The sequence below is a fragment of the Phoca vitulina genome, unplaced genomic scaffold (assembly GCF_004348235.1).
Source record: "Phoca vitulina isolate PV1807 unplaced genomic scaffold, GSC_HSeal_1.0 scaffold32, whole genome shotgun sequence".
In the NCBI taxonomy this organism is placed as follows: domain Eukaryota; kingdom Metazoa; phylum Chordata; class Mammalia; order Carnivora; family Phocidae; genus Phoca; species Phoca vitulina.
In genome coordinates, this window is record NW_022589735.1 from 1,345,167 (window position 1) to 1,357,700 (window position 12,534).

Below are 12,534 nucleotides of genomic sequence, written 5' to 3' on the forward strand. Positions count from 1 at the left end.
GAAGAGAGGGGGCATTGAGCCTCGCGGCCATCGCTGATCTTTGTCGAAAGGCCCTGGAGGACAGACACCCCAGTAGCTCTAGCCCAGGACGGGCAGAGCCCCGGACACAGTCACTGCTGCTTCAGCCTTACATCCTCATCTGGGCTGCCGGGCTGAGCAGGGCCCCTGGAGCCAGTCCCAATCTGTTTCCTTCTATTCTTCGACAGGAAGCTCCTGGAGAGCCAGCCCCCACCCCCCACCCCGCGCCAGCACTCCCTCTCTTCTCCACTATGGACAGAGCCACCGCGGAGCGGCTGCCTGTCCGCCACAGACCCGGCTGACATGGGCACCGTCGGAGCAACGCCACTGTGCTGGGCCATCCTTGGCTTCCTCCTACTCCCAGGTAAGAGGCACTTGCCTCTCTGCTTCAGCAGCTCCTCTCCCGCAGCTGGTAGTCCTGGGCGCCTGTCCGTCCTTCACCATGGACGAGGCATATGCTCTCCATTCAGGCCCGTGCCCAAGGGAAATTCCAGAGCCTTCTCATGACGGGACCCAGTTGAATTGGGGGTGAGGGGGGTCATTACTGAGCGAAGGTAAAGTCGAGATGTGGTTAAACCCTTTTGTGGGAAAATTGCCAGGGTGAACCGCGGTCCCCACAGAGGCTGGCCTCCTGAAATGTGGGGAAGTGACTCTCTTGGCATGAGACTGAGGCCAGAAAGCTCCTTCCAGGGTGTTCTAGCACAAAATTGTCTGCACCTTGGGCTTTACAGGTGATCCTTATTCTTCTTTCACATGAGGAGTAACAACTTGGGAATTCCAAATGTTGACTTGAAGCTCAAATCACAGCCAGAGGGACTCAGGTTAGATACAAAGAACTGTTTATCAGAGAGGATGTACACAGCACCCTCGCCCGGTGGGGGGCTGGGTGAGAAGACACCCAGAGGAGATGACTGGAAATAACACCTCTGAGACCGGACTCTGCTAGCTGATGAGGTGTGAAGCCGCTCAGAAGGGGTCCTCTAATTAGGGAGCAGTTGCTGGGAACCATGAGAAATCCAGGAGATTCTGACTCACAGGGCAGCAACTTCCCTTTGGTCATCCCTTCCCCACCCCCACCTCACTTTCCAGCAGTCCTCTGTTGGAGACTTATGAGCCTGCCCTCATGGCAGCAGCAAAGAGTGCAAAATGCTTGGACGGGGAGAGAGGGTGGCTCTCCCCTGGTGTGTGTGTGTGTGTGGGGGGGGCTAGACTCTTGTAGAAACCACAGGAGTGGCAGAGGAGATTAAAAGGCGAGACTCGTGAGAGGGCACTGTCCAGGCAAGCAGCAGGGCTTGAAATGCCCTGGGTAAACTCTGCATAAGCCATGCTCACCCCTCGCCCTGCGAGTTTCTTCATCTATCATCGCAAAATCTCAGCACACTTACTATCCTCCTTGAGGAACCCTTTTGAGGCTAATCAGGCCCACAAGGAGACTTGACTTGGATACACAGAAACTTGGAGGATTGGAGAGAATGGCGCAAAAATAAAAATGTCTAGCATATATTGAGCGTGGACTGTCTGTCAGGCACGGGGTTAAGCGCTTTATATGAATTTTCTTATCCACACAACCACTTATGAGGTATGAAAGTCATTTGCATTTTAAAGAAGGGGCCCAGGTCAGAGAGAAAGTGGTCGGGTCCGGACTTAAACTCACACCTGTCAGACTCCAAAAGCTGTGATTTTTTTAACTACTAAGTTATGCTACTGAGGAAAATAGGGGACGGGGGTGGTGGTGAGGGAGAAAGGAGAAGCTGGAAGGTCATGAAGCAGGTAGGGATTAGGGAGGAGAGGCAAGAAAATCAGAATCTCTGTGGCCGGGGTTGTGGGGTTCTTGGGCTGTCTGCAGGCCCAGTGGTCAGAGATACCCTGGCCTGCAGAAACAGATGTTCCTGAAGTCTCTCCCCTACTCACAGAGGAATCCACTGGTGACAGAAAGTTCTGGTAGGGGGACAGGGCCAGAAGACAGAGAACAGGGTACTGGCACTTGGAGCCTGTGACTTTGGAACTCCTTCCGAGACCCTAATTTTGTTTCCACATCTGCAGGAAGGCAGTGCAGTGTGGCCACTCGCTAAAAGCTAACGTTACAACCTGATAGAGCGCCGTCGGTACCTAGGACACGCTTGATCAGTAACTGCCGGGTGTTTTCAGGCTGTGCCTCGAAAGGTGTTCTTCCAGGGTCATTTACAGCCGGGCAGAGTTCTCTCTAGCCTCGGGCACCTACAAGTGTTAATCCCCCTCTGATGTCCCCACCCAAACCGGGGGTGGGGCTACCAGAGACTGGTGACCTGGAAAAACACAGCCAGGGTTTGGGCAAGCTTGGGTTTGGAAACCATTAAACCCACACCATCCAAAGTGATAGCCCCATGGAGGAAGGCAGTGGCTAAGGAAAATAAACAGAGTGGCAGGCTGCCGCAGGCTGGGAAGGCCCTGGCTGCGGCCGCCTCGGCTCACCCTGGCCCAGGCTTGGGACTTCCCTGTGGACGGCGGCCTGGGAGGCCGAAGGCCAGGCCAGAGGCTGCGGTCCCAGCCGTGGCAGAGGGACGGGAACCCAGTTGGGCGGCTCCACTTCCCCACGTTGTTTTCCTTTCACATTGTTCACAGGTTTCAAGAATGATTTCATTGTGGAAAATGAGCAAACACAACCTGACCTTTCAGGTCCCACACACACAGGGGACACACATAGGGGCACACAAGCACACGTACACATCGACCCAGAGGCCCACAGGCGTACACGTGTCCATACAAAAAAGCCAATGAGGGCTTCTGACTGGGGCCTCCTGGTAACTGGCTCCTCCCTGGGTTTGACTAACAACGGGCCATTTCTGAAGTAGCCTCTGCCTATGAAAGCAAAATTGGCCACATGTTCTAGAGCTTTCCTGCCCCCTATATATACCTCAGAACTCGCTTCTTGTGTGCACCCCTCCTTCTAGCTGGGGGGTGGGGCGGGCAGAGAGACAGCCCAGATACCAACCCCAATCCCTAACCTCATTTTATTCACCACATCTTTCCCTCCCTTTCCCTTGGGGGCAGGACCAAGATGACAATATTCACAGGGAGAAATGGAGGGCTCAATGGTAGGGCAGCAATAACCTGAAGTCCTAGGTCCTTACCTAGATGTCACAGGTCACTGGCCCTCTGTCCTTGGACAAATCACTAGTTTGAAATAACCTTCCCCTGACCTCCTATCAGCTTGGCATAAAACCCACGTGGGATTAAAGAGACAGGAAAGGACTCTGGGACACTGAACCATGAGGTGGTGGTGATGGTGCTATTGAGTTGTGGGTGGTTTCAGAGGAAGCTAGCCCGGTGAGCCAGAGCCACGTCCTGCAGCCCTCTGCCAAGTGTGTCTGCCTTCCAGCACGGAGGGCTTAGAAAGCCTGAGCTCTTCTGTGGGCTCTGTGCTGGGCAAGAGACTCACCAAGCGAGTCAAAGTCTTCTGCTCTCTCTTGCAGGCCACCACTCCCAGCCCATGACAATGCAGACATCTCGCCCTCAGGGTAAGACCAAACACACGGGGCCTACTCTGGCATTTAGGCCTGGCAGCTTAGGAAGGGCAAGAGGAGCACAGAGCTCAGGTCACGGGGGCCGGGGCCAGAGGTCTCAGGACATCGAAGGCTGAGTCCAGCTTGACCCAGGCTAATGAGCCTCAGAAGAGGACAGAGATAAATGGCTGGCGGGGGGGGGGGAGGGGGAAGGGAGAAAGACTAGAAAACTCAGGCTACAGGGAAGAAGAGAGGGAGACAGAGCTATACGTAGCAGTGACCCTCAGCCTCAGATGATTTATTTCAGGAGCCTTCAGCCATCAAAGTCTAACCACAAAGCTACTTTCTTCCAACATAGGTGAGTGAGTGTGGCTGCGGAGGGGCCGGTCCCTGTCCCCGCCCGGCCCCCTGCCCAGCCCTTCAGATCTGCTTGGAGCCCAAGGGTTCTCAGGTGGGCAAGGGACTGTGGTGTCACCCAGCCTGCCCCCTCCAACCTCCCCTTGCCTCTGTCCTTGCAGGAGACAGCCCTTCCTCAGAGCCCAGCAGCCCAAGCCCTCTGGCCAGCACTGGGACCCCAGGTACTCTGCTGCTCAGATCCAGATGCCCTCCAGGGAGGGCCCAGTGAGGAAGCAGACACAGTTGCTGCCCTACAGGAGAATACAGACTGGTGGGGGAACAGACAAGTAAACAGGACCGTATGTTGCCAACTACAAAGCAGGGGGAAAGGGCTGTGATGAGCATAAGCAGAAAGGGCTGCAAGGGCCAAGACAGACACAGACGTAGGCCGCTTCAGACTCAGGAGCCTGGGAAGACATGCTAGAGTGAGTGACCTCGGAAGCCGAGGCCCAAGAGGGAGTTAACCAGATGAGGAGTGTGGGGTGGAGGGTGGTAGGGTATATTCCAGGCAGAGGCCTTTATAGGTAAAGGCCCAAAGTTAGAAGAGAGGATGGCTCCTTCTGGAATTGAAAGCAGTAAAGGAAAGGAAGATTTTGGACTAAAGAGGCCCCCTTGTACAGGCTGGCTGAGGCCCTGAGCAGGCCTACCCATGCTTCCTAATCCACAGCAGCTCCAGAGAAGGCCTCACAGGTCCTCATGGTAGCCAGGAAACCCGTGACACCGAGCACCAGCACTGTGGATGGTCACTCCCAGTCCCCGCTGGGCCTGACTCAGTCCCAGACACAGAAGTACACAGCAGGACTTGGTGAGTACCTGGGGCTGAGGGTCAAGAGCACGGGGTCATGTCTGGTTGGGGTCCTTCTCCACCTCCTCAGAAGACCCAGGATCTGCCCCACAAGGAGGCCTCACAGGGCCAGGATCCACATCAGTGGCAGCCTGATTTGGGGATGAGAGAGGTTTGGTGGGAGGTAGAGACACAGCCTTGGGCCTGGTCACAATGAAGGCAAAAGGAGCCTGGATGGACTCGGGACTGATAAAGGCATGGAGGGGAAAGGGAGAGGTAGAACCCAAAATGATGGCAAGGGAGGCAAAAGGCATTTGGCCAGGGCTACACACTCTTTGGGGCAGGTTGACCTTCACACGCCAATGTGGGGCAAGAGCTGGGAGGGGGTGGACCTGCTGGTCCATGGCATAGGCCCAGCACAGCACCCTGACCGTCTCTCTCATCCTACCCCCTGGCTCTGGGAATTTTTTATACTCACAGACTTATTTGGCAGTGCAGGGATGGATAAGGAAACGGACAGCGATCAGACCTGCAGTACAATGAGTGGAGGAGGGGGTGCCTGGCTGGCTCAGTCGCTGGAGCTGTGACCCTTGATCTCAGGGTTACAAGTTCAAGCCCCATGTTGGGTGTAAAGATTACTTAAAAATAAAAGCTTAAAAAAAAAAAAAAAGAGTTGAAGAGGGGAAGAGATGGGTGATAGTACTACTTTTTAAGAGGGCCAGAAACTTGTGTCCCTTAACTGGCAGCCTGCCTCATTAAATCGGTGCCTGGGGATAAACATCCAGTGAGCTTTTTTCCGCCCACTTCAACCCTTGGCAAAACACAGATTGCTCTACATTGCCCAGCCTGGCTCCCTATCTCTGGAGCATAAATGGGCCCCAAGGGGATGGTGGGAAGAGATTAACGGCGGGGGGGCATCTTGAATATTTGGAGTCCCCTGGAGCTAGTAACATGAGCAACCAGCAATGCCATTCACCTGATCCCACATTACCCAGTTCCGACCTCCATCCTCATGAGATCTGGTCTGAGTGGCAAGGAGGAAGTCTTTTTTGTAGGGCATGAGCTCCTTCTGAGTTCTTTACCTGGGGAAGTAGGAGGGGAGCTAGCTTTCTCTCTCTCTGGTGGGCCATCCCAGTCCCATCACTGATGCACCCATCCCCACTCCATTTTAGACACTTCTCAAAATATTACTCCCATATCAACCACCATGAGTCTGAGGACAAGAGAAGACTCTTCCATCCTGCCCAGCCCCACATCAGAGACGGTGCTCACTGTGGCTGCATTTGGTAAGAGGGAGAAGGTGGGAAGAGTGGCAGAACCAAGAACTAACTTGGACTCTGGATCTGGAAACACAAGTTTAAATCCCACCTATTTGTTCTAGGAGGGCTTGGCTGATGAAGAAGGCCCTGGTAGGAAGGAGCCTCCACTGGCCCTCCAGTCAGCTCTTCTGGGCTCTGCTGGGTTCCATGTTCTTATGGGAGGGTGAGGCAGGGCTGTGGAGCTCGCTCTGGGCAGGGGTAGTGGGCTGAGAGCTCATTCATTCAGCAGAGAAGGGGAATTCACTTTGCTCTCAGAGCCTATCTACACAGCACTTAGCTGGGAGGGGAATTTGGACTCCTGTTGCCCCCTTTTGACCCTCCTTTGCCTCTCCTTTACCCTGTCCTTTTCCCTGTTCAGGTGTTATCAGCTTTATTGTCATCCTGGTGGTTGTGGTGATCGTCCTAGTCAGTGTGGTCAGTCTAAGGTTTAAGTGTCGGAAGAACAAAGAGTCTGAAGGTACATGCCCTGCCACTCAGGGCCCCCCTTGCCCCTCTTTGCTAAGAGACCAAGAGCTACATTTGGAGTTTAGGAAAAGAATGGCACATAAGCACCACTGATGAGACCGAAGGGTAGTCCACTTGGGTGGGCTTCTGAGTTATAGCATGTGACCCCCAATTTGTGCCTTTGAATATTTTACAGATCCCCAGAAACCTGGGAGTCCGGGGCTATCTGAAAGGTAAGATTGTCAGAGGTGTAAGGGAGGAATCATCTATCTGACCTCTCAGTCCCCCACTCCAGGAGAGAACTGATACTTCCTGGAGCGCCTGTGTGATTCAGTCAGTTGGGCGTCCAGCTCTTGGTTTCAGCTCAGGTCATGGTCTCAGGGTCGTGAGATCAAACCCCGTGTCAGGCTCTGCATTCAGTGAGGAGTCTGCTTGAGATTCTCTCCCTCTCCCTCTGCCCCTCCCCCTTCTCTCTCTCTCTCTAACATAAATAAATAAAATCTTAAAAAAAAAAAAAAAGAACTGATACTTCCAACCTTCTGCGCATATACTCCCACAAGCATGCATGGAATCTTAACAGCCACCACTGAGGCCAGGACTAGGGATGGGCAGGACAGGGGCGACCCTAAAATGAAACAATCAGGAGACAGGAGATGAACTGGAACTCTTCAGCCTGTGGGCTAAGCCTCTATAACCCCCTCATGAAAAATGTAGGAATTCAGATTCTAATATACCCCGCTTTTAAAAAAAATGTTATTGATTTATTTTAGAGAAAGAGAGAGAGGAGGGGAGAGGGGCAGAGGAAGAGGGAGAGAGAAACTTAAGCAGACTCCACACTGAGCTCAGAGCCCGACGCAGGGCTGGATCTCATGACCCTGAGATCACACCCTGAGCTGAAACCAAGAGTCGGACGCTTAACCAACTGAGCCACCCAGGCGCCCCTCTAATATACCCTTTAAATAAGAAAATATTTAAGGAACATCTTGTATGTGCCAGGCACTATGGTAGGTATTTTATAATATTATCTCAAATCCTTACAGCAATTCCTCAAGGCAGATACACTGCATTCTGTACACATTTGAACAAATTGAGACTTGGAGAGGTTGTAACTTGGTCAAGATCACGCAAGTAGCAAGCAGAAAAACTAAGATTTAGATACAAGTTTTTTAGGCTTCCAAGCACACTCCCATTTCATTAGGGTCCACCACCAAAATACAGGTTTATCGAAACAAAGGTGGAAGTTCCAACACTTAACCCCACAGCTGCCTGACCACCCCATTGCCCTCCTCCTCCTCCATTTTACAACCCATGTTCCTTTCTTTTTTTTTTTTTAAGATTTTATTTATTTATTTGACAGAGAGAGAGAGACAGTGAGAGAGGGAACACAAGCAGGGGGGAGTGGGAGAGGGAGAAGCAGACTCGCTGCTGAGCGGGGAGCCTGATATGGGGCTCGATCCCAGGACCCTGGGATCATGACCTGAGCTGAAAGCAGACGCTTAACCACTGAGCCACCCAGGCGCCCCCCCATGTTCCTTTCTTACCCCCAGCTGCTCTACAGCCAATGGAGAGAAAGACAGCATCACCCTGATCTCCATGAAGAATATCAACATGAATAACAGCAAAGGATGCCCCACAGCAGAGAAGGTACATTTTTCCTGGTTCCTTTCTCCCTTCTCTCTCCTTTTCTTACCTTCAGGTTCTAGTTCCTTAACCAGAAAGGAGATACTTTCAGAGATGCAGGCTCTGCTCTCCTCTTCCCTAACCCGCCACTCCTGAGAAGTTCACCCTTTTTCATGATGTATTTATTTTGCAGGTTCTTTAGAAGCAATGTTGGGTCCCCATGGGTCAAAGGATGACGCAGCTGCCCTGTGTCTGTAAAGAGGAAGGCGATGGAAGTGGTAGAGGCACGAACCACATATAAATTATTTTATTATTTCACACTTACTCCAAGATCTAAAAGGACACTGGCATTCCTCCAGATCTAGGAGCAAGCTGCCAGTAGGAGAGACTCTTTCCCATATGGGCAGCCACTCTGGAAACACAGCCTGCTCCTCCCACCTGCTCACTGTCACAGGAAGGGGGAGTCTGGAGAGCAAGAGCAAGGAAAATGACAAAGTGGAGTGGCCTTTGCTACTTTGCATTAAAATTATTTTCTGGCTGACGGTCTAATTTCTTTTAAGGTCTGTGCTCTCGTGCGTGTTTGTTAACGGTGCTCTAGCAGCTGCGGGGTCTCCTTTCCTAGGCAAGGTATGGATCCAAGTTTCTGCCCCTGTGGGGAGCTCTCCGAGCAACCTGCGAGGTAGACTGAACATTTTGTCAGGTCTGCCTCAGTTCCCCCGGATTATTAAGGAGGAATGAGGTCCTGAGGGACTAATCGCTTCAAGAGAGGAGAGAGAAAGGGAGCTGGAAACAGTGACCATTCGTCACCAGTAAAGACGTGTTGAACCTGGAGAGTGAGAACATGAGAGGCACAGCGCATTCTGACTAGGGAAGTCCAGCAGGGAGAGCTGAGTAATATGAGGGCAGATGTCCTCTGCCTGCCCCAGGGTAGACATGCCTCGCTTTGGTCCTAGCTATTGGAATAACACCGGGGAGGTCTGGAACAGGGGTAGGTCTGTGACTTCAAAAGCCAAAACCCACCCCCTTTACCCCATACAGCTGTAATCTTTGTGTCCTAGAAAGAGAATAAAGGGTGACAAACACTCTTAAGTCTTTTAAAGGGAAGGAGGAAAAGCAGTTACTCATTTTCTTAGAAATCTCCACCATGACACTGGTTTGGAAATGAATCTTGGTTGGGGAAAATTCAGTGGAAGAGTCACCTGTGTGTGTCTGCACAGAGGGGTTAACTTTATAAGTATCTGCTAGTTGGCAGTTCAGATTACAAGGAGCTTACACATTCGGAACAACGTGCAACAATATGCTATTTGCTTCTGGATTTGGCTCTGCGAGGTGATCTGAGAGAGAAAGCCTGGAACAAAAAGCTTCACTCTGTTTCTTTGCAACTATTCAAGTGAACTGAAGAAACCTATTGGATTCTAAAACCTTCTAGGACAAGGCTTGAAATCTAGTCACGTCTGTAGCTCCTATTTGGTACACGGTGCCCAGCGCATCGAAGGTCATAAAAACTGGCTCTTGAGGGCAGGAATTGTCATCACAGGCTGAGCTGTGCAGCTGGGCGAAATCACTCCCCAGCTCCCAGCCTGTTTTCTTACTTTTAAAGCAAGGTGGCTGGACTATTTGGTCTTCACTATCTTTTCTGGTTCTTATATTCTACAGTTCTATAAACTCTAGACGTAAGAAAAAATGAACACAATCTTTTGAGTAGAGATCACCCTGGGTGGAAGCCAGAGACAAGTCTTAGGTGAGTCTGGGCAAGTCTTCTACATTCTCTGGACTTAAGATTTCCCTGTGTCTTGGGGCGCCTGGGTGGCTCAGTCGTTAAGTGTCTGCCTTCGGCTCAGGTCATGATCCCAGTGTCCTGGGATCGAGCCCCGCATCAGGCTCCCTGCTCCACAGGAAGCCTGCTTCTCCCTCCCCCACTCCCCCTGCTTGTGTTCCCACTCTTGCTGTCTCTCTCTCCGTCATCTTTAAAAAAAAAAAAAAAAAAAAAGATTTCCCTGTGTCTTGAGGGAAGAATGATTCCTAACTAGCCTTTGGTAGCTACTTGGTAGGTAAAATGGAATAGTAAATGTGGAGACATGTGGGAAGCAGAAGTACTAGTTGGCAATCGCAGCAGACAATGTGGAGTATCACCACCCAGGTCTCACTTCAAGGTCAATGTGCTGTTTCCCCAGCTGTTAGGAGTGTTGGCTGCTCAAATTAAAAAAAAAAAAAGGAGCATTGGCTGCTGAGGGCTCATAGCTGGCTGATGACTGGTTGATGGGGGTGGGATAAAGACCTGGACCTCTTGCCTCAATTTCCCCCTCTGTCCAATCCTGCTTCCCTTACTCCTCACAGCTCTTGTTCCCAGGAGCACTCACCAATAAACCCTCAGCATGCAAATCTCAGAGTCTCAGAGTCTATTTCCAACCTATGACAGCAATACTACAGCATTTTTAAAAATACTACAGCATTTTAAAAAAGAATTTATTTGTGGGGAGAGGGGCAGAGGGAGAGGGAAAAGCAGGCTCCCTGCTGAGCAGGGAGCTCAATCCCAGGACCCTGGGATCATGACCTGAGCCAAAGGCAAATGCTTAACCAACTGAGTCACCCAGGTGCCCCTAAAATATGACAGCATTTTTAAAAATAACTCAGAGATATTTATTTAAGCCACACTGCAAAAAGCACGACTTCCTAGCCAGTTCCAGCACACACAAAAAAAGTCCATCATTGTGATAGAACTCTCCAGGTGACATAACAATGTCTAGAAGTACTACATTCTGTTTGAATTGTTCTTGTTATTCTGGCTGCCATGGGCACTTCATTCAGCTGCTTATCATACTGGACAAATTAGGTCAAGAACATGAGGTTCACTCTAGGTAACTCAGTTGATGTCTCCATTCTAAGACAAACTTCCCCCTGACTCTGGACAATGTCCTGCAGATATGAGCTGTTAGTCATAAGGTATTTATATGCGGGGGAAAGGGTGGGAACTGGTATGAATATGAGATTGGATGGCTTTCACCCAGAAACCGACATTGCAGTTCTTCATTAGCCAGGTTGGTTTTCCTGTTGCTAAATAGCTTTCCTTTGAGAAGGGGGCAAGGATGAATTCACTTAATTCTCCAGCAAACTGCTTTAGAAGGAGTTCTGCTAGAGGATCCTACTATATATGCAAATACAAGAACCCACCTCTGATAGGAAATCCGAGTGCAGCCTTCTGCAGCCCCGGCAACTTCCCTGAGACAGTGTCTCTTCCTTGATGTCTAGACAACAGGATGGTGGCCATTTACAAGACAGCTTCCTCCCTATTCTAACACAGGACTAGATGGCCCCAAAGCAGGAACAGGTGGTGGGGTGGGGTGGTTACTGTAAAGGGTCCTTCTTTTGCTTCTTTCCCCATCTTATAGGAGGGCAACTAACAAACCAGCTCAGGCACACAGGCCCAGTTGGACAGAGGGAACATTTACTCAGTATCTTTCTTCCAGGGATAAATGGGGCAGTATCTCAATCATATAGGGCACAAGGCAAACCTCAGTATCACCAGCAAAAATTCACTACAGTTCAACAAATATTTCTAAAAGTAGAGAAAACTGATAGAAATCAGAGGCCGGCTCTCAATAAAATGGTTTAGCAGATGAAGGATCATTGCAGGCCCCTTGGCCTAGTACATGCATATAATTTCCTAAAGCCAGGCTAGTACTAATCAATTCAATTTGAATCTGTTGGACAACATCGTGTGGCTCTGCTCAGCGGTGTCCTTCTGGATTTGTGGACGTCCTTTATCACCTCTTTGAACTTCTTTCTATACCTACGTCCTTCTCCTTGAGAACCACCTCAGAGTTCCCAAATTCTCTTCCCTTATTTCCTTCCCAGTTGCTTCCTCACTCCTCCTGCTGGTTACTTTCCCCAGGCACCTCCATCCTGAACCTTCTGAGCCCACAGCTTCCTCTTTTAACAAACACAGAGACTGAATTTGATAGTGGGAATTGTTTTGTTGAGTGGTTGGTGTGCTTAAGCCAAAACTGGCACAGAAGTGTTCTAAATGTTGAGGTTTGGAGTTCTAAGTTAGTCCTAGTGCTACAGTCATAGAAACATTCATCTAGTAGTGTTAATTCAGGTGTAAATGAGCTAAAGGGTATGTGTGCTGGCAATATCTGACAAGGTTACCATGCTAAGCCATTTTTTACTGATTTAGGACTAAATGAGTCTTGTAGAAAAAAAGTGGGGAGTGAGGTTTCAGAGGACGATGGAAAAGGTTTGTTGAGGTACCAGACATTTCCAAAAGGCTGCAGCTTCCCAAATCTTGTTCAGCATTCTTGAACCTGGACTCTACTCCTAAGTAGCCCCAGAATTCACAGTACCCCTTCTCAATCCAATTACTCCCCACAGTGCTCTAGCACCCCCACTATCAATCAGATACCTCTCACTTCATAGCACTCTGACATTTCTGAGTACCTCCAGACCTTAGCCCTGTGCCCCTAGACTCTAA

At 50.4% G+C, this 12,534-nt stretch overlaps 1 protein-coding gene across 1 annotated transcript; it reads left to right on the forward strand.

Annotated features, from left to right (window-relative positions):
• Positions 1-255: 255 nt before the first annotated feature.
• On the forward strand, positions 256-8,745 carry ECSCR (endothelial cell surface expressed chemotaxis and apoptosis regulator). The gene is made up of 10 exons (XM_032425182.1): positions 256-382; positions 3,471-3,515; positions 3,808-3,858; positions 4,019-4,078; positions 4,564-4,701; positions 5,853-5,966; positions 6,358-6,456; positions 6,640-6,676; positions 7,991-8,087; positions 8,257-8,745. Exons 1-10 carry the CDS (start codon positions 322-324, stop codon positions 8,263-8,265), a joined length of 711 nt encoding a protein of 236 aa, XP_032281073.1. The 5' UTR covers positions 256-321; the 3' UTR covers positions 8,266-8,745.
• Positions 8,746-12,534: the final 3,789 nt, after the last annotated feature.